We start from the raw sequence: 26,459 nt of genomic DNA on the forward strand, positions 1-26,459 counted from the left end.
CAAGTGTCAGTGGGGGCCTTGTGCCATCTGAACTGATGTCACCTCCTGCTACAGCCCAGCAGAATGCAGACCCTGGGAACCCTCCCATCCACACCTTTACCCTGCCCTGAGATCCCTGCACTTGTGTAGCTTTAAGATTGGAGCCCTGGATGTTGTGGGAGCACTGTTTTCTGTGTGTTCTGTACAGGATTGCTTCCGGTGCTGGCATCTCCCAAGTTTTGTTACCAGTCAGGAATGCTTGGATGGCTTAGGTAAAGCTTTACACAGAAATTTAGTTTCTATCTACCACCATTTAAACAGGAATACTCCTTTCAGAGAGATTTTGCTGGAAAGGTTCTTCTCTGTCCTGCACAACTGAAAATCAGTTTTGGTTGTAAAAGCACAGGCATTGTAGCTGAAATTTTAACACAGGGCTTGAAATCCTAGCATGGCCTTTAAGATAGAAATGGGGAGTGCACAAGTTTAAACACTCTGTGATAAATAGCTGTGAGAGCACTGGGATATTATATTGTGGATGCAACATAATTCTGATATTTAAAAAAAATCTTTTTCAAGAGTTTGAGGAGCCACTGGTAGCTCTTTAACTCCTCTTTCTTACATGCTGAATTGTTACAATCTGAAATATTGCAAAGGCAAGATAATCCTCCTGATGTAATGCTGCAAAGATGTAAATGGAGGACATGGGAATACAAAAGAACAATCAGTTCTTCCTGTGCTATTTTGCAATCAATAAATATTTAGCAAACACAACATGCCAGGTCTATAATGCATTTGGAAAAGTGAGTGTTGCAGCAAATACATACTACAAAAATGGCAACAAGGTTGGTTCTGCCAGGATCAAGAGGGGATAAATACTCTGCTTTTGTTATTTAAATGACTTGGACTTATTCTTTCACACTGAGGGACCAAGAATGCCTTCACAGTAAATGCATGCCAGTAAACAATTAAATGTATATTCTTCTTGTGTGTACCCAGTCTTTGCCTGGGTGACAAAATTGTACCTTTTGGAAGGCTTATAATGAAGAAATAAGCTACTTTTGTTTCATAGAGTGAAACTGGTTTTAAAAGGGATTTATATGAAGCTGTTGCTTGTGATAGCAGGAAAGTGGATTTGTGAGGGCATTATTTTCCTGCTTGGCAGATTTTGTGGTTTTTCTCATCTGGGACAGTTAGATAAACTGACTTGGTATTGGGGCTCATGCAGGTTGAGATCATTATCACCTTTCTCTGCCCTTGTGTTCAGTACTGTAACTTTAAAGGCATGATTATTTATTTTAAGTGGGCTTAATGAAATAAACACTTAGAAATAAATTCTACTTTTTGGCCTCATTTTCACCCAATTGTGTTCAGATGATGTTCAGTCTTCCTTAGTACAGCTGGGATGCACAGTCTATCTCCCCTTCCCAGCTTAGCCAGAAGAAAGGAGGCATTGTTGGTAATTATGTTGTTTGCCTGAAATTCCAAATTTTGTGTAGTTCAGCCTGAAAGCTGGATGAGATCTCTTCTGTCTGCAGCGGTGTTTTGTGAGTCTCAGTGCAGTAAGGATGGATGGATGTGAAAAATAGGCCCCAGTGAAAGACAATTATTTTTGACTACTTGTATACCAGAGTGACTGGGATGTTTTACAGCTGTTTGATGTGGTGGGTTCTGTTCTGGAGTCCTGTGTAGGACATAATGTTATACATTTGGTTGAGTCCAAATCAGAAACAGATGTACTTGCATGGTTGTGTAGTTTTGTACAGCTTGGGAAGCACTGAGGGTCTTTTGTAGGCAACACTCTACAAAAGAGCAGGATCTTTTAAGGGTGCTGAAATCTGTAAAACTGCTAGAAATCAAGACCAAAGTAGCCCCAAGGCTGCTCCTTCAGCAATAAGGGCTTTATTTCTGTGGGAATCTCATCAGTGTAGGCTGCCAGCCTCCTCACACATTATCTCCCTTCCTGTGTTTGTCTTAGAGGGAATTCTGTGTGGATGTGAGCTGTGCCCCAAAATGTCTAGGTACTTCAAGATCCCAGATGATTGTGCTATGTTTAAGCTTGTGCTACTGGGGGAGTATTTTTTCACTTTGCAGTAAAGGAAAACAGCCTGGCAACTTGGAGCAGAGCAATAGTACCTACCAAAGCTGGGTGGTGATCCTGATCCTGCTCCTCTGCAGAGACTTCTGCTGGCCTCAAGGTATCAAAGACCAGGGTAGCACAGGGCACAAATGCCTGTTGCCCTTCAGGGTCTGTGCACTGTTACAAACTGCAGGGACCATGACACTGCTTAGGGGTGTCAGGCAAAACTATCTTTCAGGGCTCAGGTCTGATCTTGTGCCTTGAGACCCATGGTCCCTTTTAATTGCAGCTCTCTCTCCTTTTCCTTAACAGGGGAAAGTGGAAGTGGAGGCTGGGAAAGAGGGGATGAAGTTTGAAGCTGGTGCTTTTTCCTACTATGGGGTGATGGCCCTCACAGCATCACCAGGTATGTGCTCTTATCTTCTGCTTTTGGAACAGTCTGAGCTCCTGCACAGTCCTGCCCTGCTGTGTCTGTGGGGCTGATGGGGTTGGCACCTCCTTGCCAGCACAACCTGCCTCAGTGTCCCTGGGGGGACTGGCCAGTGGTGACACTGGCACTGACTCCAGGACCCAGCAGCTGGCAGTGGTTTGCCAGATCCCAGAGGATGTGAGTGTTGACTTTAGCAAGGGATGTGCTGGTACTGGTGGAAAGCTTTGTCTTTTTGCTCGTGGCAGGGTGACAGGGAGTGAATTAACAGGAATAAATAATTAGTGGCAGAGGGACATCTAGTGGTGTGAGGAGCAACCACCTGGTTAGCTTGGGGATGGTTCTCTTTACCAGTCTCGTGCCTAAAGCTGTCTGGAGAGAAAGGATGGAGCAGTGCCAGAAAAGCAATTGCTCCTGTCAGCTTGTGTGGAAATGTACCTGAGAAATCAGTGAGGGGGAAGAGGTGGTGTCTGAGGGTGAGTGTGAGCCACCTACCAGCACACAAGTGGTAGCCACACAAGTCAGCACCTCACTGGCAATGGCTGGGGAATTCTTGTATTCTCACCATGTATTTCAGCTACATTTCAGCATTTGGTGATGTATTTTATTGCCAGCAGTGTCACCACGTAGGTCTTGCCCTCAGCTGGAAATGTACAGCCCTGCTGGGTGAGCTGGGGCACTGGAGCTGCTGTTGGCCTTCTGCTGACACAGAGCCACCTGTTCAGCTCCAGGGAGAGATGTTTCTCATGCTGAAATTGTGTCCTGTCACAGCAGGGTTTAGATTCCACTTGAGAGGCAGCTTGTTTTAATTGTACACTCTGGAGTGCTCCTTTACCTGTGTGTGTGTACACTGTCAAATTGTGGTGGAATGAAAATGCTTTTGTGAGTTATGAGTGTAACCTTGTTAGACTCTGCAATCAGCAGGAGTTCTCTGGACCTCTGTGAGCTCACCTTTACAGACAAGAATAATTCCTTAATTATGTGCACTTTAATTTAGTCAGTAGCTTATACTTTTTGAGATTTGAGAGATTTTAAAGCATGCAGAACACTGGGTGGATGTTATCTCAGTAATAGCAGCCATGTTCATGAGGAATTGTGAGACATGTACAACTGCATCATACCCTCAGCTTTTGCAATAGGGCCAGGCATGGAGCCTGGGTGGTCAGGCATGGTCACTTCTACCAGGCTTACACTTGGAAATCACCTGTGGCATCTCTGTTTTGCCAGTGTTGTTCAGTTTGAATGTTTTCATGTGTTGTTGGGTTTTGGGTTGTTTTTTTTTATGTTCCTAATCCTCCCCACAATCATTCCAGTTGCCCCAAGTCCTATCAGGTGAAATGGTCTCCTCTTTATATGCCCTGAAATCCATCTTTAATTCCACCATGTGGCACTTAGGAATATGCACTATTGTAAAGTAATCTCAGCCAATCTTGAAATTACCTTCAACTGGTTGGCTTTGTTCTTTTTTTTTTTTTTTTTTTACCTGTAGCAAATCCCTCATCTTGTTGCCTTTGCCTCCAGGTTCAGGGAATTTGTTACATGATGTGGCATCCTGAGATTTCTGTTGAGATCAGCTCATAAAAATAAATTCCTGTTGCTCTGCATAGACAGGAAAGTTCAGGGAAAGTACAAGTTATTGTGGAATGAAAGATCCTTCTCTTCTGTAGGTCCTAAATAAATTACACATGCTTGCTGTCCTCACCTGGAAGATGAAGCCACTAACATTGGAGTAAAACACTAAAACCAAACAACAAAAAACCAAAATAACTCCACAAACAAAATCACAGAAAATAAACAACAAATAGAAAACTAAGAAAAGAGTGAAGCTTTTTTTCTTTAACTGCAGCTGGGGACGGATTTGCAGTAATGGTGAGCAGTACAGTACCCATCCCAACAGGGATGAACTTCGAGAATCACATCCTTACGTTACATTTTACTGGAAACTTGAAGAACTATGAACTATCTTTTGGTTTTATTTTTATTATTTGACTCCTATAAGGAGGAGCACCCCTGAATGTTTTCTGCCTTGTTTTAATTCTTGCCTTCCAGGCTGGAGTGGGCACCACTGCTCCTTTTGAACTATTTCAAAACATGAGTGTACCTTGATGGACTGTTTGGTGCTGGATAGTCATTTAAAATAGCAAGTGAAAATTATTCACTTCATTCCAAATCCTTGGTCTTGTTTTTTGGTTTATTTCTAAATTTGATTGTGTTTTTTGGTTTTGCTTTTGTTTTAACCCTTTGCTTTTTCACAGTTGATTTGCACTTGTGGTTTTAGTTGGTCAGTTTGTCAGCTGGCTCCTTCCCCTGTCGAGTGTGGACAGCTGCCGCCTTTCTGGCCGTGATCTCATCCTTTTTCTCTCCCTCTTCTAGTTCCCTTGTCCCTGTCTCGTACCTTTGTTGTCAGCAGAACAGAGTTGTTAGCAGCAGGTTCTCCAGGTAAATCTGCATGCTTCTATTTTCACCATTCTTGTGACTGCCCTGATGCCATAAAAAGTCAGCTGCAGTCTGTATTTGTCTGACCCCTTTGCTCATTAGGGAGAAGTCCAGCACAGAGTTGTGCCTCACAGGTAGGTATCCTGAACTTTTGTTTATGGGAACTGGTCAGTCATCAAAAGGGAAGAAGTAAAAACACTTTTAAGAAAATGTGCATGGTAATGTGTGCTTGTTCTTTTTTCTCATATGGACGCTGGTGGAAAATTAGGAGGGGAGATTTTTTAGAAGAATGTATTCTTCCCCAAGCTGAGGCATAAAAAATTCTGAAGAAAATGCATTTGACAGAGGAGAATGTATGCTGCTGAACTGCCATAAAAGGAAAACTTATTTAATGAAAGTATTTTATATTCTCATATGGGTGAATTCTATGGTTTGTATACAGTCTGGCCATTTCAATTCCTGGAAAGCTTTGAGCTTTCTCTCAGGGAGGTTAATGCCAGGGACCAGCACAGGGATCTGCTGAGTGGATGGATTTGCAATGGAATGCACAAGAAGGTTGTGGGAGGACTTTCTGGTTTCTGGTTCTGGTTGTGATTTCCTTGCTGTGTCACCAAGCTGACTGGCACAGAAATTCCTTTGAAGAGCAGAGACCAGCAAGGGAACAAAGTGGGCCAAAAAGAGCTCCGAGACGTGGTTGAGAGATTGTAAATTGAGAAGCATCAAGAACTGAGCTTAGCGGACACTGCATACATGGAATGGTTGGGAAAAATGGAAACCCATCAAGAAAATCTGTAGGAAAGCAGAATCCTAAAGTCTTTTGGGCCACAGTGAGCATACGTCTTCCTTTTGAAGTTTTTTCTTTTTTTTTCAATCTTCCCCCAGAACTAAAAGCAAACAAGATAATGATATGCATATTTAAGTGAAGCTTCTCTTAAACATTAATACATATCATGCATTTTATACACTTTCACCATCTGCTTCCTGCATTTCATCCTCTTTTTTTAGCTTAAGAAAATGTATTTCATCATTGGTCCCTAAATTATCTTCACGCACATTCTGAACAAACTACAGGTTGTTGCCTTGCAGGGGATTTTTTTCATGCCCTGTTACTTTCCTGCTGCAAAACACCAAAGAAGGGGGAGAAATTTAATCTTTCTTTGATGGAAGTACCTGATGTCTCTCCTTTAAGCTTGGCAACTTTGATTATCTTTCTTCGCTTGGTTCTTTTGTTTGCCAGATCTTCTTTTTTTACTTTTATTTTTCCTTTTCCATTCTACAAATAAATATATAATTTGCACAGGTTGTTTCCAGAAGCATACTTTCATAGCTTTTCTCCCAGTTAAATAAAAAAATTTATAAAAAATAAACAGGGGAACATAACAGTGGGAAGAATCTCCTTTGTAAGGAACTGATAGTGTAAGCCTGGTCACTGTGGCAAGGTTGTACCAGTTTTGATGAAACTCAGACCTTTTGTGGGGTGCTTATGAAAATAATCCTGTTGTTTAAACACAAATTCATAATACACTTGTACTGATGTCCATCTTGTGGCTTGTGCTCTTTATCCTCTGTATAGAAAGGTGAGGAGTGTGGGAAAACCTGGGTAGAGAAGATCTAACATGGATCTGCCTGGTGTTTGTCATCTGTTCTTTCTGTGCCCTTTCCTCTTCATTATCTTCTCTCTCTCTGAACTGAATGTGATCCAGAAATCACATTGTTTCCCTCACATTTTTAGAAATCATACCTTTTTGTTGTGTCCTTTTGTCTCACCTCTCCCTTTTTTTTCTTATAATGCTTTGCCATGTTGCTCTATATCCTTTGTTTTTTATTAGTAATGTACTATAATATCCCTGGTGGAAAGAAAAGGCAGATGCAAGTCACACTAGAGTAAAGTTGTTCCAGATGGAAGCCTTTATCCCAAGCAGCAGTGAGGCTGTTCTTGTCACACACAGCCATATTTTGTGTGTACAGGTGAGAAAAAGGACAAATTCATCCAGCCTTCACAGTTCCTTGTTCTGAGTGGTAATTTCAGCATCAAGCCCTGTGTGCAGGTAGAGTTTTGGCTCCTGGCAGCAGTTACTGCAGCCTGCTGTGGTTTTCAAGTTGGCAAGTTGGCACAAAAGAAAACCTTGCAAGGCTCTGAGTGCTTTCCCCTAAGCCTGCACTTGGTGTTGCCATAGGGACCTGCATTAATTCCATGGTGCAGAAGTGGTGGGGAAATTATCAAGCTGTCAGAACCTGTATTTTTTTGTTGCCCTTTTTGAAATGGCCAAGAAAGACAACATCAGAAGGATTTTAAGTGGGAATAAGAGTCAGGGCAATTCTGCATTCTAAAGTGTTAGGTATAGGAAAGGCTGGATTCAGAGACATGGAACAGGCTGTGTCATTTGAACAAGGAGATGTTTATTATATTTCTAGTGATTAGGTGGCAGAGGTAGGGTTAAATTTAAGGGACGTTTTTAGGTTCTTTTTAAGAAATAAAGTATATGTAGATAAGTCTTCAAAAAGGAATTTAAAAAGCTTGTTAAGGGCATTTTAGTTGATTTGCTCAAAGAGACTTTATATCTTAAGATTATATGAAAATGATCTTTCAGCATGAGAATGGGGATCATGTAGTGTGAGTAGTAGCATAGTTTACATCAAGTTTGAGTTTGGGCTGGCTGAATGAGTTTTAAATGCATTAAGATTCAATAATTTTCTGGTCCCAAAGATAGTTCTTTGATCAGTATGTACTGTGTGTGAGCCCTGGGAGCAGCCCTTCTGCAGGAGGGAGTCTCTCTTAGGATGTATTTGTGCCCTCCTGTCTTCTGGGTCACCGTGTGGGTGGAAGCCTCAGATGCAGAATGTCTGTGGTATCTCAGAAGCACGTTTGCTTTGGACAGACTGTGTCCAGTCACATTCACAGGGGACAGCTGCAAGGTCTTCAAGTGGAACCCTGCAGGACTTAAAGGCCAGTGGTGGAAAATTATGTCTGTAGTGTTCTCCTTTTCTGGACACAGATTTTTCTCTGTGGTGTGGACTGTTTTGTCTGTGTCACTGGCTGGCATGGAGTTTGCTTTCCTTCATTGAGGTTTTGCCACCTCAAGCACTGAGAGGAAATGTTGACGTAATTGTCGTGTGCACTGCACTCTGATCCACTGAGGACTCTGTTACTCCTACTAAAAATGTCTGCTCTAGCTGAGGGAACAAGGCATATGTAGGTATCAGGTGAAATAAAAGGGGATAAGGTTCAGCTGGGACTGACTGTGGATTAAAGTAACAATGATTAAGAAAATATATATATTAAGCATGGTCTGATTATCAAGAGCTCCTGTAAGGGAGCCTTGGGAAGTTACCTTCCTGTGGTAGTTTCTGCTCATCAGCTGAGGCACTGTGTTCTCGGGACATGTCAGTTGCAGCATAAACATGTACAGGTTTGTTTAGGGCATACTCAGTGATGCTGACTACCAGCTCTGGACTGAAAATGTACCATTTTTCAGGATAATTTGGTTGTTTAGCCACATATCTACTTATGAATGGATTAAGCATTTGCAGTTTATTCATGCTGCATCACAATTTACTATGTCCCTTTGAAACTTGTGACTTTAAAAGCTTTCTACTTGATTTAAGAAATCTCTTGCTCTTGCTCTTAGCTGAAAACAAGTCCCCACCTCGGCCCTGTGGCTTGAATCACTCAGACTCTTTAAACCGGAGCGATCGCATCGACGCCGTGACCCCGACGTTGGGGAGCAGCAACAACCAGCTGAACGCCTCCTTCCTCCAAGTGTATGTTCCAGACTACTCAGTGAAAGCCCTCACAGACATTCAGTTTGTCAAGGTAGGAAAAAAGCTAGAAAGACCCCGCTGGAAAGTCGGGCTTGGCTGGTAGGATGGAGAGCCTGGGGAAGGGAATTCCCTCTAAATTCTTCTGTGAGTAAATAGCATTATGAAAGCAGCTGTTTAAAGTTACTTTAAGCTACTTTTTTTCCAATATCTGCTGTCCACTGATTTGTCTTCATTGTTCTTCTCATTTGGACTTGTATGTAGGCTGGTCACATAATTTTCTGGATTTTAGGTCCTTTGAGGAAATATTATAAAAATAACCTCTCTGCTTTTAGTCAGACCTGTCCTTGTGAAGCTTTTGGACCCATCTGAAATGGAGACCCTTCATTATCAGACTGTCCTTTTCTAAAGGATGAGACATTTACTGTTGGTTGCAGTTTTTATTCACTTCTGATTTTGGTTTCAGTTTGGGGTTCTTGATCTTGCTTTCCGACTTGCCATCCTTCTTCTGCTTGGAGAAGTCTTGGACATTTCTCTTTATCTTAACTTCACATATATTAGGCTCATGTCTCATACTACCAGTGAGTTGCTGCATGAAATACAGCTCTGTCCCCCAGCATGGATCATCCCACGCTGAAATGTGTGCGAGTCCTGTGGGAGAGGAAATCTAGCTGAGCTGAGGAACAGCTAATGCTGGCAGCAATTCCAGCCCAGCTGGGAGTCCAGGGAAGCTGATGTCCCATGGCCAGAAGTTGACATTGATGCTTTTCTTAAATTAAGTGCATGTTCACAGTTTGTTTGTATACAACTCAAGTGATTTGTGAACTTCTGTTAGTTAATTCAATGTTAAGGATGTGGAAGAGGGTAGACATACTAGAATGCTAAACTGCGTATTCTGTAGCCAAATTTTAAAAGGAGAGTAAAGTCTTGCTGTCAAAACTTTGAGATGCAAGTGTACTGGTCAATGGTTCAATCCTTCAAGGATTACATCAGTAGATGTTTATCACTGGGCAGTTGATTCTCACTACAGATTTCAATGGCTGATCTGCTGTACAGAGCTGCTGCTCACCCTGTGCTGGTTTATGTGAAATCCTTCCAAATCTCACTGTGTTCATACCGAGGCTAATGAATGTTAAACTGTCCTGGTATCTCTGCAGACAGACTTGCACACCTCTTCTTGCATCACTCTGCTTTACACATAGGTCAGAGTACTCAACATTAGTGTTTTCACTGTGCCACATGGTCATTCATTCAATTACTACCTTGTAAAACCGGGATTGTGACCTGCTCATGCATGTTTGGATTTTGCTTTTGGAATTGTGACCTGGTCCATCTGATTCTGTCCATTTCCAGTCCCTTTCTTGTGTTGCTACTGAAATTTACAGTTTTCTAGAAGTCATTTCATCTCTTCCACCTTCCTGCCTGCCAAGATCACCCACTGCTGTGGGGTCATGGGGCTGCCAGTGCACATGCATCCTGCTGCCTGTCCTGGCTGAGAAGGTTGGCCTGGAGGAGTTCACAGGGCTGGTTGCTTGTGGCTCCAGGAGGAATTCTGCCTTCCACCACCACGTGCAGATGTTTGGAGGCTATGGGCTTCCCTGTCCCTGGGGCACCGTGGGCAGTGTCACTCTGTGCTCTAGGCCAGCTCTTGTCATCGCTGCTCTGCTGAGTACAGACAGCTCTTGCAGAGACCAGTGGAAAACTTCATGGGTTGCTAATTTGTTCTCATCTCTATGGGCATTCCAGTGTTTCCTAGACTCAAATGTCCTTATGTATAAGGCTGTAGCTCCTGCTGTGTTTGCTGGCCTAGACAAGAGCAGGAATGCTTGTACTCTATACTTGTACCTATAGAGCTGGCTTGGCTCTATAGGGACACTTAGAGCCTCACCAGGAGCTCACTGAAGTTGGGAGAAAGGCTTCACTGATCTCTGGTTCTGGTCCTAAAGGTGTGCATGGTTGGAGGGAAATGGAGGTCTGATTTAAAAATCTCTGCATAGGAATAAATCCCTGCCTTTGAACAGCATGGTGATTGCACAGCACTGTTCTTCCATCCTCCCTGGAAATGTCACCATGCTGTGGGTGTTGAGCTGGGGTGCTCTAGGCTTGCAAAGCGCAGGGATGTTTTATGGAAACAGGTAAAGAGGGGTTGAAGTGTGGTGATCTGGAAAGGGAGGAAGCTTTATCTTCTCAGTGTGCTCCACAGGAGGCATAGAAGTGTGACTGACTTCTTTTGTTTCTTCCCTGTTCTTGGAGCAGATCTCAAGACAGCAGTACCAAAATGCCCTGATGGCATCTCGGATGGACAAAACACCTCAGTCCTCGGACAGTGAAAACACTAAAATCGAACTGACTCTTACGGAGCTGCACGATGGTTTGCCAGACGAGACAGCAAACCTGCTGAACGAACAGAACTGTGTGACTCACAACAAGCCCAACCACAGTATGCACAGTGAAGGAGCCATCTAGGAGCTGACTCCCCACAACCCACCCATCCCATCTCCTCAGCAGGACCAGCCCTCGCTCCTTCCTGCCTCCTCCCCGAGTGTGAACACCGTTAGTGTGTGCTTGCAACACTGCTGCATCCAGTGTTCTGAGACCAAAGACTTTTGTGTCCGTTCTGGGAGCAGAAGAGGAAGAAACAGGAAGAAAGGAGCAAAGAGCAAGAGAGACTAAAGACCCAAACGTAATTTGGGAATGGTGAGCCACCCCTGAGAACGATGAGAATTCTTCTTGCAAAGTAGAATTATGTTTATTTTTTATCTGTACTTTTGATCTTTGTTGGGTTTTTCCTCCTCAGACACATATGGGGAAGTTTAAAAGCTCCTCCATTATTTTTTCAAGAGAGATCATGTTTTTAAAAAGTATTTTGCAGAGTTTTAAATTGTTTCTGTCCCTCATGAACCTCAAATGGGCTCTGTCATGGTTTGTGAATTGGCTCCAATGTCCTTAGGCCTCTTCTCACCCCTCTGTGGTCCTTTTTGTTACCCTGTTGAAAAAGTTAGTAACTGGTACTTGTGTGTTATTTGTGTCCTAAGAAGGAGCAAGCTTCAAGGAACCTCTGGTTTCAGCCACCTGGAGGACCAAGAGATGAGGATTATTACATTCTTGCAGTTAATTTTCAGGGAAGGAGTGGTTACTTTGGTATTTAATAATGTTTCAAATTTCAGAAGGTTTCTTTGTTAAACAGGCAAAAGCATTGTTACACTTACAGTTTTGTAACCTCCAAAACCTTCGTGTATGTTGAAGATGATACTGGGGGGAAGGAATTAATTGGCAAAACTGCAGTCGCGTGAAATGAAAGACGGGTGTGATATTCCATTGTGAAGTAACTGGGTGGTTTTTCATTGATGTTCCTGCCAATTGCACGGTGAAGTAATCTGTGAGCCTTGAGACACCAAGTTTTTAAACACTCCCGGGCTGTAGTGGTGTGTGCACCGTTACCTTGGCCAGAGCAGATGGTGCAGACTTTGCTGAGTATCAGAACATCAGTCCCTGTCCCCCCTGTAATCTCTAATATTAACACAGAAGATGCTGCTACAATTACAGCCAAAGTACATGCTCCAGGTGACAGTAAACCTCTGCCAGTGCAAGGATGGGCACTGCTGAGGAGCCAGAACCATCCTCTACTCTCCAAGAGCTGACTAAACTTTCCAGACGCGAGTGTGTTGCACTTCAGGGAATCAGAGAGGTTCATTTCCAGGCTGTTCCCAGCCACATTCATTCCTTTGAGTGGATTCAGTGCATTTCCTTCTCTCTTGCCCCTTTTAACAGCCATTGTAGGGATTACCAAGGTAGCAGAGCAGAGAGCCTCCCACCCAGCTGCCACCAGTGCAGGGCAACACCTGCCTTGGGCAGCAGAAACCAATTCCTCCACCCCAAAAACCTGGATGCTGATTGGGTGCCAGCAAGAGGCACCCTATGGCAGTTGTGCATCACCGATTTCCACAGATGAAATCAAAGTCCTCAAATGAATAAAAAAAGAAAGTTGTCTTCCCCAGTCCTCTCCCCTTCCAATGCTGTCTCAAACGAAATGTGAACATCAGTATCTGGATTGATAAATCAGGCTTTGTGGTTTCTCTGCTTCAAAACCCTGCTATGGCCCCTGGCTATGTAGCATTTCCCTTTCTTTACACGTGGATAATCTCTTTGGGGACATCCAATGAAGCCCCCAGCCCCAAATGCAGCTTTCAGAGCTCTCTGTGCCTGCAGGCCTGCCCCGTCTCTCCTGCTCGCGGGCTCTGGAAGGCACTCGCTGCAAGTTCCCGTGGTCTCTGTGTGACTGGTGGCTGGAAAGGTGCAATATTCCATTGCAGGATCTCCCCCTGGGAATTGGAGTGTGTGGTGTCAAAGCCAATTGGGTTTGCCTGTCTCCCTCCTCCTCCTCTCTCTTCCATCTTCACAAAGCAGCCCTAATTTTTGCTGTCCATCCCGATGGGAGCCACCCATGAGGATGAAGTCCCTGCAAGGGGCATAGAAATTGCACAGTATCCAACTTGTGCACCCAGTGAGGAGGAAACAGGCCCTCCAAAGCCTTGCTCTCACATGTAGCTTTTTGACTTTTCCCATCCAAAAGTGTTTCCTTAGCCTCCATCCCACCCTTGCTCTGATGTGCACCAGCACTGCTGAGAGCGCACGGCTTGACAGCAGCATGGGCTGGCCTAAGCCTTGTGCCTTCCCAGAGGGCTGCCAATATTGCACCTTTCTCACAGAGCAAAATGTCCAGATGTTACAGCGTTTGTCCTCGGCGAGGGACTCATCTCGCCAGTTTTTATCTAGTGTTGCTGAATGTAAAAGTTTGTTGGAAGTGTTTGACACGGTGGTGAACTTGAGATGCAGTATCCGTTTTGTCAAACCTGCCAAAGGAGGGAAGGCTCAAGTCAAGGCAGCTCTCTCCAGGATGAGGTTGCTCACTGGATCTGACTTCTGCTTCTTATGGCAGGTTGAGGATTTGTTTCAATGTCCGTTTCCCTTTTTAAAAAAAAAAAAAAAAGAAAAAGGCAAAAAAAAAAAGAGTGCAAATTTTTCCAACCAAAGCCATGTGATCCCAAAGCAAATACCTCCTGCTTCTGCCCATGCTGCACTGTTCCAAAATTTTCAGGCAATTTTTTGCATGACTGTTTTTCATCATTTGTATAGATCAAATAATGAAAAGTGAAGTAATTTCACTTAATTTCCATAAAAATAGTTGATTATAGATGCATTTCATATGGAAAATACATACCTGGCCCAGAGGGGTTAGGAGCTGCTACTACTAATTAGCTTGAAGAACAAAGCATGGTCCTCTCCCTGGAGGGGAAAAATCCTGTCTCCCTGTTCTCAGGGTATTTACAGTTTTACTGTTTAACAAATGCCAGGGGTTCCCAGCCCTCCTGGTGGGAACCATCCCAGCAGAGGAGCCCTGTGCCCAGCTCAGGATCCCTCTGAGCACTGGGACAGCGTTGCTGATGCCAGGGCTTGGCTCTCCTGGCTGCAGTGGAGATGCCACAGCATCCACTCCGTGCCCTTGCAGGGGTGCCCTGCCCGAGCAGATCTGCCCCCTCTGCCTCGTGGGGCTCTTGGATGCTGTGCTGCAGTGCCACGAGGACACACAGCCCATCACCACAGCACAGGGCACCGGCTGGTGGCTTTGGGAATCCTTGGACTTGACCTCAGACCTTGGCCAGGCTTTGACTTGTAGAAAGGATACTGCATCTTCCTATGTCAACTCCTGCTGCTGCCTTTGTTCCCCTCGCCCATCTGCCTCTGGGTGCAGGCAGCAGGGTGGATGATGGCCTGTTGGCCGGGGGAGGCTGGGAGGGCATCTAGCCATGGTTTCTACTGTCAATACAATTTTGCACAAGAGTTCTTTGAAGTGAGGTTTTCAACACTAATATCTTAAATGCACAACTGTGAATTATATCTTTTACACTCCTGTTGGTTGAATTTCCTTTAAATGAAATGAACCTGAATCTGTTGTAACTATGATTTATTTTTTTAAATTCTGTGTATTGCCAAATCTTTGTAAAGAGTGAAGGAATGTTCTTGCTTTCCAGTGAGAATCTTTCTCCAAATGAGACTGACTCTGGTGATGTGGAGATCATATGAAGCACATTAGTTCTGAGAGGAGAGGGGCTCATTGGGGAGCAAACCAGCCTCGGCCACTCCATGCCGCAGGCTCAGACCCTTTGGAGTTTACAAAGTGCTTGTTTTATTCCCAGCTTGTCCACTCCCTGAAATCCCAGTGCAGCTGGAGACTGCTGTCCTAGAGGAGCTCTGGATGGGTTATCCCACAGTGGGATGAGGAAGGCTGGCAGGGTGTCTGGACTGGCTGTGGGCAGGGGCCCCAGGGCTTGTATGGCAGGAAAAGGTGCTTCCCCCATCCAGATGCACCAGGAGAGGAGCTCCACAGGGCAGATCCCTCTGCTCACTACTTCTCCTCCAAACCTGTGTCATGTATGGATGCCTCTCAATTTTTTTTTTTTTTTTTTGCCCCTGTAAGCTCCTGCTCCAGACTAAGCAGGAATGAGATGATGGTTGAGACCTATACGAGGGTAGCTGAGGCTGGCTGCTGAAGGTGTGCAGTTCTTGGGCCTGTTGGCAGAATGGTTAGCCACTCATTCACATGCTTGCTTTTCTGTTCCTCCTCTTCTCCTGGACTCACGTCCTTTTCTTTCCTCACCACTGGGGGCTTTTTTGTTTGTTTTTCTTCTTTTCTTTAAGTGCCTTTTTGTGTGGGTGGAGCTGGCAAGAGTAGGAGTCTCAGGATATGGTCCTTTGTACTCAGATCTGGAGGAAGCTCAGGGGTAGCAGGGCGAGTTTGCCCACACACATCACCCATTGCTGCTTCTCAGCTTTCAGGGCCCAGCTTGGATGAGGATGAGATTTGGCACTGGTGGTGTCAGGTTTTGGTTCAAATCAGCTCAAAGAAAACCAAAGAGGCAGTTTTGTGTGAGGGGCTGCTTGGGCAGCAGTGGTGCTTCCTGTGATCTCTGCAGAGCTCAGCCAAGGGGTGTGGGGGTGCCAATGGCAAAGAGCAGCCCTTTCCTCCTCACGAGCATCCTGTGTAAGCATCTTACATGATGGAGAACACAGCCACAATGTCCAGGACCCCTTGGAACATGCATCTTCCTTGTGCAGAATTACGTTCTCTATAGAAATCATTCCCACATGAGAGATGTACCATGTTTTATACAATGTCTAATACACACATCTGTGGTTTTAAATCTAGTATCTGTGTACCAGTTGTCAAGTTATCCAGTGTCTGGATTACCAATAGAAAATTGGGGCTGGGGGTGGGGAAGGATGCTGCAGAATACCTCTTGTGATGCTGACTTGAAGCTTCATCCCAAAGGTGCCCACCCAGCATTGAGGGGTCCCTGTGCCCACACTGTGCCCTGTCCCAAGGCAAGAACCCTGGCTGTGGTGTGGTAAGCCCCAGATGTGCTGCCTGTCCCACCACCTGGCTCTACGCTGGGGCTCTACATAGACCCAAAGATTCTGGGTCTGAGGGTTGGATACTGGATACTGAGGGTTGGTTTGGCCCAGCAGTGAAATGATGAGCTTAACCAACACAATCAGGCATCTTCCCATGGCATGGATGGGACAGCAGCCTTCATCTGACTTAGCCAGCAGGGGGCACAGGCTCTGCACCACAGGCTGGGCTGGGCAGCTGCCCTCATCCCTGCATTTGGTCTATCAGATGCAGGTCTCTTGTTGGTGTGATGTCTATGGTGATTCTGGCCTCACTCCCACATGAGCATGAGCAGCACATGGGCAGCACATGAGCAGCACAGGGGACCTGGACATCCATGGCTTGGTGCAGAGCCCCCTTAACAATCCTGCTTGGTGTCTTGCTCTTGTCCTGGAGCCTGGCTTCATGCTGGGTTGTGTTCCTCTGGGGCCAGTCTCAGGGCTGCATCCAGATGAGGAGATGTTGTTGCTGCGGGTCCAAGGCGGTACAGTTGAGCTTTTCCATCTGGTGTGTGCATATTTTCCTGAGCTTCAGGGATGGGAGAGGATTGCTGGAAAGCTGTCTCCAGTCAGTGGCACGGTACAGGTGGCAGATGGAGTTGTTTTGTAGGTTGGTAGCACTGAATTCAGTCAAAGTGATGTTTTCTTCTTGTTACTTGAGGTCAGACTTTTAGCAGTTCTTCATGTTGGCAATACGGTACTCAAAGCTGCTGGTCTTCTGTCTCCACCTGAAAAACATCATTCTCCTCTCAGGTTTTGCCTCTGGGCTCTGTTTTCCTCTGAGCAGGGCTGATCACTAGGATCCTGCAGTGCTTGGTGCCCTGGCTGCTCTTGCTCCTTCAGTGCAGATTTCTGGCCAAGGAAGTGCTTGGTGTTTGGTCCTCCCCCAGAAGCAGAGGTTTGGCTGGACTTGGTACAAGAGGCCTGTCATGGAACCAGGCTAGAGCTGTGTCAGCTGTTGTGAGCCTGAAACATGGAAAGGCTGCAGGTGGCTCCAATGCTCCAGGAGTGGATTTGATTTCTTTGTTGACTTCTCCAGAAAGCAGCGTGGCAGTTGGTTGGTAGCAGGATTTGTTGGGGAAGAAGGGCTTGTCCCAGCATTCAGTGCTTGGTGTAGCAGTCTAGCATCCCTTCTCAACTGTTTGCTGATCACAGAGCTTTATCATAGAAGGTGGTGTTTTATCCTCTAGGCATCACTGTTGAACCAAATGCTTCCAAATACAAGTGAAAAACTAGTAGGTGTGAGATGCCTTTAGTTGGAAGTGCCAATATGGAATGCATGTCCCAAAGATCGCTGTGGGAGAGTGAGGGTTCCTGATGAGCTCCTCTTCTCAGAAGTGACAGCCTGGCTGGGCCTGGATCAGCTCTAGTGTCATTCCTGCTTAAAAGTCTCAGGTCCAGCAGGCTGGGCTGGCTGGGCTGGGCTGGCAGGTTTCCACCCAGGGTAAGTGCTCTGTCCTTCTGCATTGTGCTGGCTTGGATTCAGCACTGTGGCCTCTGTGACAGCTGTGTTCACAGCCCAGCTGCTCCTCTGCTTCACTCACTGGGCTTTAATTGAGTGTTCAGGAAGGCGAGAAGGAGGGGCAGCAGTCAGGAATGGGCCATGCTGCAGCCATTCTGCCTTCATTTCTCACACTGAGGGTAGGAGATGCTGCTCAAGGGACTCTGCCTTCCTTGGAGATCACATGGAATTTGGAGAGTTGAATCCCCCCAGGACCCCAGCAGAAGTGCTGTGGTCCCATTTGATCCATGTTCTCCTGAGCACAAGGGTGGCTTACCAGTAGTTCAGGGTCAGGCCCTGCTGAGGGACCTCAGAGCTCTTGGCATTTTTTTTCTCCAGCAGAGCCGGCCTTGACACCTGAATCACTGGGCAGGTGCTTGGATGCCAAACACAGTGAATCTGAAACCCCAAATACTTGAGATGTGTTCCTGGAAGCCATGAGCAGCTGGTGCTCAGCAGCCAGAGGTCTCACACCAAACCTTTCTCCTTCCTGGCTGCCCTGGGCCCTGCCCTGGCTGCTGCTGGCTCGGCCTTGGTCCCCCCATTCCAGAGCATGGTGGGTCTCCCTTTGCAGTGCATTTTCATGGCTGTTTGATCCCTCTCCAGCCAGCTCTTCCCTGTGTCTTATTTGCCATCGTGTGTGGTCTTTGAGAATTGTATCATATTGTACATGACTTCGGGTTTCCAGAGTTGTAGTGTTCTGACTACAGTATTTCCATGTGTGTACATAAACCTGAATAAGCACAACTGAAATCCTGAATGAAGTGTATACGTTTCATATACTGATTGTCATACAAATTAATTTTATAATTATTCCAATTTTGTTGTAGATTTCCAATCTTTCCTATTTATTTTGTACCAGATTTATTTGTATATTTTGTGATTTTGTTTTAAAGCATTTTGTTTATTTCTATTCTTTTTAGATAAATGATGATTTTTTTTTCTGTTGAACATTCCAGTTTATGCATTTTTCCCTCCTCTGTGCTCTCCCCTCATTTCCAAGGGACAGATTTTGGCATGTGGGTGGTGGGGCTGATGTCTGTGATCCTGTACCCAGATCTCTCCTACTGGCACATTTAACAGTCTTTACTCTCCACTTCAGCTGCCAAGAGCTGCAGAGAGGCTGGATCTTGTTCCTTTAGAGGCAGGTGTTGCTCTTCGCTTTGGTGGGTCTGGGCCTCAAGACCAGAGGACTTTTACCTCAGTCCTCGAGCTGGGGAGGGCTGTGCTGGTGGCTTTGCTGGTCAGGGGCTGGCTGGGAAGCTGGTGGCAATGGCAAGCAGCTGACTTTCTGAAGTTCCCTCAAGAGTGAGGGAGTTTTTCTTTCAGTAATAAAAACCCCTTATTTACAACCTGCTCTCCGTAGGTGGTGTTTGTCTCTGGGTGCAGATGCCGTCTGTCTGTCTGTCTGTCCGTAGCGCGTTCCTGCCCGCGGCCGTCACCGGGGCTCTCCAGTGAGGGACGTGCCTGGCATGGGATGGCTCTGTAGGACGGGAGAAGTTTGGTGCAGTGAGTTCATCCATCCCCTGCACTTGGGTGCTGCTGCCTGCTCCCCCCATGCTGGGGTTTGGCAGTGGAGCTGAGTGGAGCCTGCAGCCACAGAGACAATTCTGAGCAGGAGAGCGAACCTGTGCTTAGGCCCTTGCTCACCATCACTTCAGCTCACACTGGTGGAGGAACAGCCCTGTCCTGTGTGTCACATACAGCCCTGCCCTGTGCCCATTTTGTGCTTCTGCCATCCCTCAGCCCCTCTTCTCTTCACGGCTGTTCCACCCAGCTGCTCTCCCTGCCCCCAGCTTTTGTCATGCTCAGCTCTTGAGCTGCCAGACCCTGGGTTAGCAAAATGGGCAGCAGCTGCTCAAACTTTGTGGGGATTTTTGCTGCACCCAGTGCAGCCTCTGTCCCTGCTTCTGTGCTGCAGGATGGCCCGATCCCTCTGGACCTCCCTCACCATGAGAGAGTGGCAGGTCCTTGAGGGCTCCTGCTCCCCTGTGTGTGCCTGTCTCTGGGAGCTGGTGGAGCATGGGGGGATGGAAGCATGATGGAAGTAGAATTAATGTAGAGGCCAACTTCAGGCTGGCTCTGGTGGTAATGAGCAGCAGGAAGGAGGAGCGGGAGAGAGAGAGCCCAGGACTTCTGGAAGGGAAGGTATAAGAGGCCAGGTCCCTGCAGGGAGGTGGGATGGATTTTGGCTGCTAGGTCCAGGCCGCTGTGGCAGCAGGGCAGGAGCAGTGCCCAAAGCTGTACCCAGGGCTCCAGCAGTACCTCCTGCCATGGCCGGGCTCTGCAGCCAGTGGCCCACAGGGCTGGTCTGCTGGAGGGAAAGGCCCCTTGTGCAGGGCCAGGTGGAGCGGTGGCTCTGCAGTTACAGAGTTTCTTTATCCACGTTTGCCGTGCTGGGGCTTCAGGCCAGAGGTTGGAATGGCTGAGGGACTGGCAGAGGGCTTTGCACCCTCCATCATGGTCAGGCATATCCTGATACAGAGTGCAGCTGGGCCTTGCTGTGCTGAGCGAGGAGGTGGCTAAAGGAGGAGGAGCTGGGAGCAGCTCTGATGGCTGGGACCTGGTCAGAAGTGGCAGTGCCCAACACACAATGTCTGAGGGCTGTGGTGAAGGGCAGTGAGCCTTGGGTTCCTGTCTCTGGTAGGGTTTGGTTTGTGCAGCCCCTGTGAGCCCCCTCTGGCTCCACAGAGCAGGGGAGGTGGTGAGGAAAGTGGGAGAAAGCAGAAATCAGGTCAGTGAGAGCTCGGGACAGGGGCTGAGGCCTGTTCCCCCATGCTCACCTTGCTTCCACCAGGCTTTTGCTGCAGGAGACAATCTGCTGGTGGGCAAAAGCAAAGCATGTCTGTCCCTGGGCTGGGGCACAGGTTGCAGAAAGCAGCAGGAGCTTTCCCTGAGGCTCTGCAGAGTGAATGGAGACACAGGTGCTGTCAGGCCAGCGGCTTCTGGGAAGCGGCAGCTGGTGCAGATCAGCCATGGGCAGCTGCCTGAGGGAGGTGTGGGCTGGACACTTGGGCTGTGACCGTGTCCCCAGTGCCAGCCAGGGCAAGAAGTTCCACCCTGGCTCTTGGTCCGTGGTTTCCACAACTTCATGGTGGAGCCAGCGCGGGATGGACAGGATGGTACAAGGCCAGGCAGTGCCTGTGCCTCTGTCAGGCTTTGCCTGACACTTTCCCACCATGAAGTGAGGGTCAAATACTTTCCATTGCTCCAGCCTTGAAGACTCTTCTGCCCATCTCAGTCAGAAATAGCCCTGGGCTGGGAGTGAGCTATTTGTGGTGACTGATTGGGAAGGAGGAATGCATGGAGCTCCCCAGACCTCCCTTTCTGCAGCCGCATGCCTCCCCCAGCTGCTGAGCTAAAGCTTAAAAAATTCAAGTAGCTATACTTGGAGAAACAAAGTTTAAACATAGCAGAGCCCAGCATGGCCTTTGGTGAAAGAGCTCGGGAACAGCTCCCTGGAACCCTTCCTGCAGCCATCCTCACTGTGGGTACATGTTAGCTCCTCTCCAGACCCCAAAACTGAGGTGTCAGGGACACAGTGCTCTGGAGTTTTCAGCAATGCCTTAAGTGTCAGGTGTTGAGTGCTGGCCACCAGCTGTTGCCATTTAGTATTGCTTTTCTGTCTGGCACTTTGGGCCCTGGTACTGAATATCCTTCTGCGGTGGTGCTGATGGGGGAACCTCCTCAGGTCTGGTGTGGTTGGCATGAGGAGTTGGTTTGTAGAGGAGGGTTGAGCTCAGCAGTGCCCAAGGCTGCCTGTCTTAGCCAGGCACAGCCTTGTGTGGCAGCACCAGCCTTCCCTAGGTATTCTTGTCCATTTAAGCAGGTTTGCAGGCCCAGGTGAGCACAGGCTGTGCTGTGCCCTGCTGCCACCGTGGCCATGTGTCTTGCAGGGACAGAGGGGCAGGAAGTGGTCCTTGGTAATGTCTGTGGGAAACAGCCCTAGCAAGACAGAGTGTTGTAGTGGCAGTGTAGGGATGTTCCCCTTCCCACCATGAAAAAGCCCCTCCTCACTCTCTGTGTCTAAGACAAAATGTTTCTCTGCCCTCCCCGTGCTTTCCTGGCTGATGCAAATGGTGATGACAGAAGCCTCGTGCCTCACCATTGCTTCCTGGGGCAATGTGAGGACCAGGCGTGTCCTTACAGCAAGATCCACTGCCACTGCTCCTCAGTGATTCACATAACTGATTCCCAAAGATGCTCACACTGTTCCCCAGTCACCCACCCTGCTGGCACCCCACAGAGCAGTCCCATCTCTTCCCACCAACTCCAGTCCCAGCTCTCATCATCTCAGCAACACCCCACAAAGCACACAACTAAGCATTTCTTAGAAACATCATCATTTATTGACTTGAACAACTGCCACTAGAGCAGCATTTTCCTGCTCAGATGTTGGTGTTGTGGTTTTTCTTTTTTTTAAATTCTACTAAGGTACTTTAAAATGAAAAAAATTAAATGAGTTTATATGGTACTGAAACAACAGTCAAATTCATTACAAGAGGGCCCTCGTTGTAATCCCTTTGCAGCGAACGGCAGAGGCTGGAGTAAGGGAGGCTGCACCCGTGACTCAGAGGAAAACCACAGGGCACTGCTGCCCACTCTGTGCCAGCTCTGTGCCTTCCTGGGCTGGCTTTCAGGCACAAGGACTACCTGCCCATCCCTGGGACACCCCCGGTCCCACACAGCAGACGTTGCCCTCCTTGGCAAGGGACGCAGCCCTGCCCAGCACGGCCAGCCATGAGGCTCCGCGTGCTCCGCACCAGACCAAAGACCAGGGCAGCTGCTGGACGGCCAGGAGCTTCCCACCCTGGGGCTGGCCCTGTGGCATGTGCTGTCTCCTAGTTAGGGCAGGCCCATGTGGCCTGCAGCCCCTGGCACAACAGGCCCTTTCACTCCAGATGGTGGCTGGGGTTGATTTTGGGATGCTTCACTTAAAGTTGAGAGGACAGAAAGGTCAGGAGGAACACAGAGTGACTAATGTAATGCTAAAGCAGCAGCTTCAAGCTCCTGGGTTAATATTTACTGCTGAAACTGGAGGAGTTGAGAACAGAGAGTGCAGCTCAGCTGTTTGAGAAATGCCCTGCAAATTATGCACTGCATGCCAATGGTGAGAGAGCCTGGAGACACTGGGAAAGGGTAACAAGCAGCTACAAGGTGAAATGCGTATGGCAGCAGATGTGCAAGAGCTGGAATCTCACTGCCATCCATGATGGCTGGAGGAGTCAAACCACTTCCACAGAGAAACACCAACAGAAGGTAAACTGAGTGCTGGAAGGCACAGTAACACCCTGGCTAACATGAGGAGGGGGATTATGTAACCCAGGAGCAGAGGGTTAAGGGCAGCAACCTAACGGGCAGCAGGATTTGGATAATTTTGTCTCCTGCAGGGCCCAGCACATCCCTTCTGTCTCCACAGAGAATGTAACAAATGCCAAAAACCGTTCACAGGACACTGTTTAAATGAAAACCAAATGAAACACATCACGGGAAAAGGAGAAACATGCAGCATCCCAAAATGTAATGGGAGTAGCATGACAGCACAGGCGGGCAGTCCAATCTGAATGCACCACCCAGTCAGAATCCATCAGCTTTTTGAACCGTCGGCAAAACTGAAAACAAGGGTCTCCTCCTAATTAGTGTTAATTTGTTAGAAGTTTCCAAATACTTTCAAAATGTGCCTTTGCAAGAATCACACCCCCCAACCCATCACCCCACGGGCCCCAACAACAGAATCCATTCCTGATCACTGCTAGAGTCATGGTTTATCTTCAGAAATACTTGGCTTCTTCCTTCTTATTCCTCTTCCTCCTCCTCTTCCTCCTCTTCCTCTTCCTCATCATCATCTTCATCGTGGCAATGTGTGATTTCCTGAGGTGCCTGGGGGAAGAGGTTGGGCGGTTTGATCTCACTGATGGAACGGGTCAGTTGGTGCCGCTTGTAGTCGGAATCTTTGAAATCCACCGAGGTGCGGTTGCGGGTGGCCATCGGCGACTCCTTCTCATTGATGTCGACGTGCGTGTGCTCTACTGTGGACTCGTGTGGCATCTGCACATGGAACAGAGAGGAGGTGACAAGGGGTGTCCCAGCCCCAGGCTGCCTCCCTGAGACACATGGAGAGCAAACCCCAGAATGCAACCATTTGGTCTACATTCTGTCCACTGCCACCAAACCCTCCAAGGTGCTGCTGTGCCTGTGGAAGTGATCATGGACACAAACGTGGGCCCCTTTGGGACCCCTGCCCACCTCCCTGGGACTGGAACTCACCAGAACGTGGGCGGCTCTGAAGAGGTAGCTGAAAGGGTAGTAGAGGAGGTTGATGAAGGAGGCTGCATAGAGGTCTGCGTAGCGCATCACCTGGCTGGCAAACAGCGTCTGTCGAGAGCCGCTGCGGAACAGGCTCCCCATCATCCCGTAGCACATATCCATGTCGTGGGTCACTTTCTGTGAGGAAAGGACAGGTGAGATCCTGGGCCAGGCAGGCAGTACCTGAGCCACAACACTGAGGCAGAGCGCCCTGAGGGCTGGGGGCTACGTGAGACCTGCAAGGATCTCTAGCAAGGCTTTCTGTGCTTGTATCCCATGGCATCAGGGCACAGCTGAGCCCCAGGTAACAGAAAGGAAGGTGGCAGCAGGCTCAGGGCCAGCACTGCCCTAGGCTGGCAACCCAGGGCTGGCTGAACCAGAGGCTACAGCCCCTCTGAGCCTGTGTATGCCACTGCCACATGCTGCAGCAGTGAGCACCCTCAGCCAGTGCTGCTTGTGGGCCTGAGGAAAGGGACCCTATTCCAGACCAGGCTGCCTTTCAGGAGAGCCAGTGACACCAGTGAGCTGAGACAAAGTGACTTTGCCAAGCCTGCTGTGCCCACCCAAAGGCAGAGCAAAGCATTTCAGGGCTGAGCAGTGGGGTTGGGTTGTTAAGCCCTTTGGGATCCAGAAGGATGAAAAGGGATTTTGATGATTGGTACCTTAATGCGTCTCTGGATGGAGCTGATGTCGGGGCGTTCATTGCTGCTACTGTCCAGATGCCTAGTTACAGGCGAGAAGGTAAATACATGGTGTGAAAAGTCTTTCAGAACCAGATGCTGTGGGATGGGGCTCAGGGGAGGGAGGCTGGTCTGGAGGGGGAGGTTGGTCTCATGGGCAGAGCCCAGGCCTGAGTCAAGGCTCCAGCAGCAGTGCTGCTAACCCAACCCCAAGGTTTTGTCATTGCTGCTTGTTAGCTGGGAGAGGCAGCAGGAAAGTTGTCACTGTTTGAACACTCACTTGTACAGCTCGGCCAAGAAAATGTCCAGACTCTGCAGCTCTTCAAAAAGGGCTGGAAAATCCAGAAAAGAAAGGGAAAAAGGGTAAGTTTAAACTGTTGAAATGGAAAGTGCTGAAAGTGAATCTAGTCCCCTGCCCGCTCCCTTTGCATGGTGGCCGAGGGACACTGGAGCAGGGACGCTGGAAGCATCTCATGGCCTCTGGGCAGAGAGAGGGGCAATCATTCTGTGCCATGGGCAGAACTTTGGGCTTGGTTTCTGGTTGGCCCTTTTGTTTTCAAGGCTGAACCTTTGCAGCTCTCACCAAAGCCTTCCAACCAGCCATGGGGCAATTTGCGTAACCCCCAGCCCTATTTACACACCAAAGGGCAAACCTGGGAGAAAAGCAGGAGCGCTGGAGGATGGGAAACACACAGCACTTTGGCAGCAGAGCAGCAGAGGGAGTGGGAGGAACGAGGAGGAAGCAGCTGGTGAATAGGGACTCCCTGCAGATGGGAGAGCAGTCAGGGCTCAGGCATTACAGGGAGAATAGCCCAGGTCTTGTCAGGTATTTTTTAACATAGAAGCCACAGCTCTGTATGTGAAGAGGGAGAGGAGGCTCTGGGGTTATTGATGAGGAACAACTCAACCCCACCCAGCTGCAGCTTCTCCCATGGCCAAGGCAGCATTTGGCTGATTACACACAAAGCCTGAGATAGAGCACAGGAAAGGCCTGGGACCCCAAGGCCAGCCCACAGAGAGGCACCCCAGCTCCTGCCACCAGCATCCAGACCCAGTGAAAAGGGGAAGGAGGAGTGGCAAGCCAGGGTGATCTCTCCCCTGCACCCCTAAGCCCTGGCGATCTCAGGGGTGCAGCATCAGACAAGCAAGAGCAAAGCCTGGCCAGGGGCTTGCCCGGCTCCTGACCGCTTTTGTCTGTCCAGACGTGCAGCTCCTGCGCCAGCTCGGGGATCACCAGGAAGGTCCGCCAGCCCTGGCGCTTCTTGGATTTTAGGATGTCTCCAAAGATATGGTCTCCGATGTACAAGATATCCTTCCCTTTGGCCCCCAGCAGGTCACAGACTGTGTCCGAAGAGCCTGAGAGAAGAATGGCATGGCTCAGAACAGTGAGCCAAAACAGCTGCTTGACCATGGCTGCCCTGGACACTGCTCACCTGCCTGGGAGTTCACCCCAGAGCAGCTTTGCCTATGCACACCCCTACAGGAATGGCAGCAACAGAGGCCATGCTGCCTCCCCCACCATGTGGGAGAAATGGAGCCCTGGGCATCACAGACAGCTCTGTATCCACCCACTGCCCTTCCCTGGCTTGGTGGAACCTTCCAAGCGTGTTCACGCCGGTGGCAGCACCTTGAAGTACAGCTGGGGACACTGCACTGGGCCAGGTGCAGCCACCTCTCCACCACAAGCCCTGCAGGCACTTCCCAGACCCTTCCTGGCAAGGAAGAAAAGGACACTAGAGGAGGAACGGGTCCATCTCTTCCCTGCACTGTGCAGCTCTGAGCATGGAGAGCTTCTGGTGCAGTGTGCTGCACCTGTTCTGTTGCACTTTGGGAAGCACAGCCTTG

General features: G+C 48.2%; 2 protein-coding genes across 5 annotated transcripts in view; one reads left to right on the forward strand and one right to left on the reverse strand.

Annotated features, from left to right (window-relative positions):
- Positions 1-18,980, forward strand: part of CNNM2 (cyclin and CBS domain divalent metal cation transport mediator 2) — a 115,569-nt gene extending 96,589 nt beyond the window's left edge. The window contains exons 5-8 of one of the 3 annotated variants that reach the window (XM_036385450.1): positions 2,369-2,462; positions 4,857-4,922; positions 8,549-8,733; positions 10,935-18,980. In XM_036385450.1, the coding sequence (XP_036241343.1) occupies positions 2,369-2,462; positions 4,857-4,922; positions 8,549-8,733; positions 10,935-11,144 (555 nt within the window). In that variant the 3' untranslated portion in view covers positions 11,145-18,980. The remainder of the gene's footprint in view (positions 1-2,368; positions 2,463-4,856; positions 4,923-8,548; positions 8,734-10,934) is intronic. The other 2 variants (XM_036385452.2, XM_036385451.1) reach the window with 2 other exon arrangements.
- A 2,974-nt stretch (positions 18,981-21,954) lies between these two features.
- Positions 21,955-26,459, reverse strand: part of NT5C2 (5'-nucleotidase, cytosolic II) — a 59,703-nt gene continuing 55,198 nt past the window's right edge. For both annotated transcript variants that reach the window (XM_036385453.2, XM_036385454.2), the window contains exons 14-18: positions 25,800-25,970; positions 24,895-24,946; positions 24,597-24,657; positions 23,896-24,072; positions 21,955-23,676 (exon numbers count right to left, since the gene is read on the reverse strand). In XM_036385453.2, the coding sequence (XP_036241346.1) occupies positions 23,425-23,676; positions 23,896-24,072; positions 24,597-24,657; positions 24,895-24,946; positions 25,800-25,970 (713 nt within the window). In that variant the 3' untranslated portion in view covers positions 21,955-23,424. The remainder of the gene's footprint in view (positions 23,677-23,895; positions 24,073-24,596; positions 24,658-24,894; positions 24,947-25,799; positions 25,971-26,459) is intronic.

Source organism: Molothrus ater, chromosome 8 (assembly GCF_012460135.2).
Source record: "Molothrus ater isolate BHLD 08-10-18 breed brown headed cowbird chromosome 8, BPBGC_Mater_1.1, whole genome shotgun sequence".
NCBI classification, from domain to species: Eukaryota; Metazoa; Chordata; class Aves; order Passeriformes; family Icteridae; genus Molothrus; species Molothrus ater.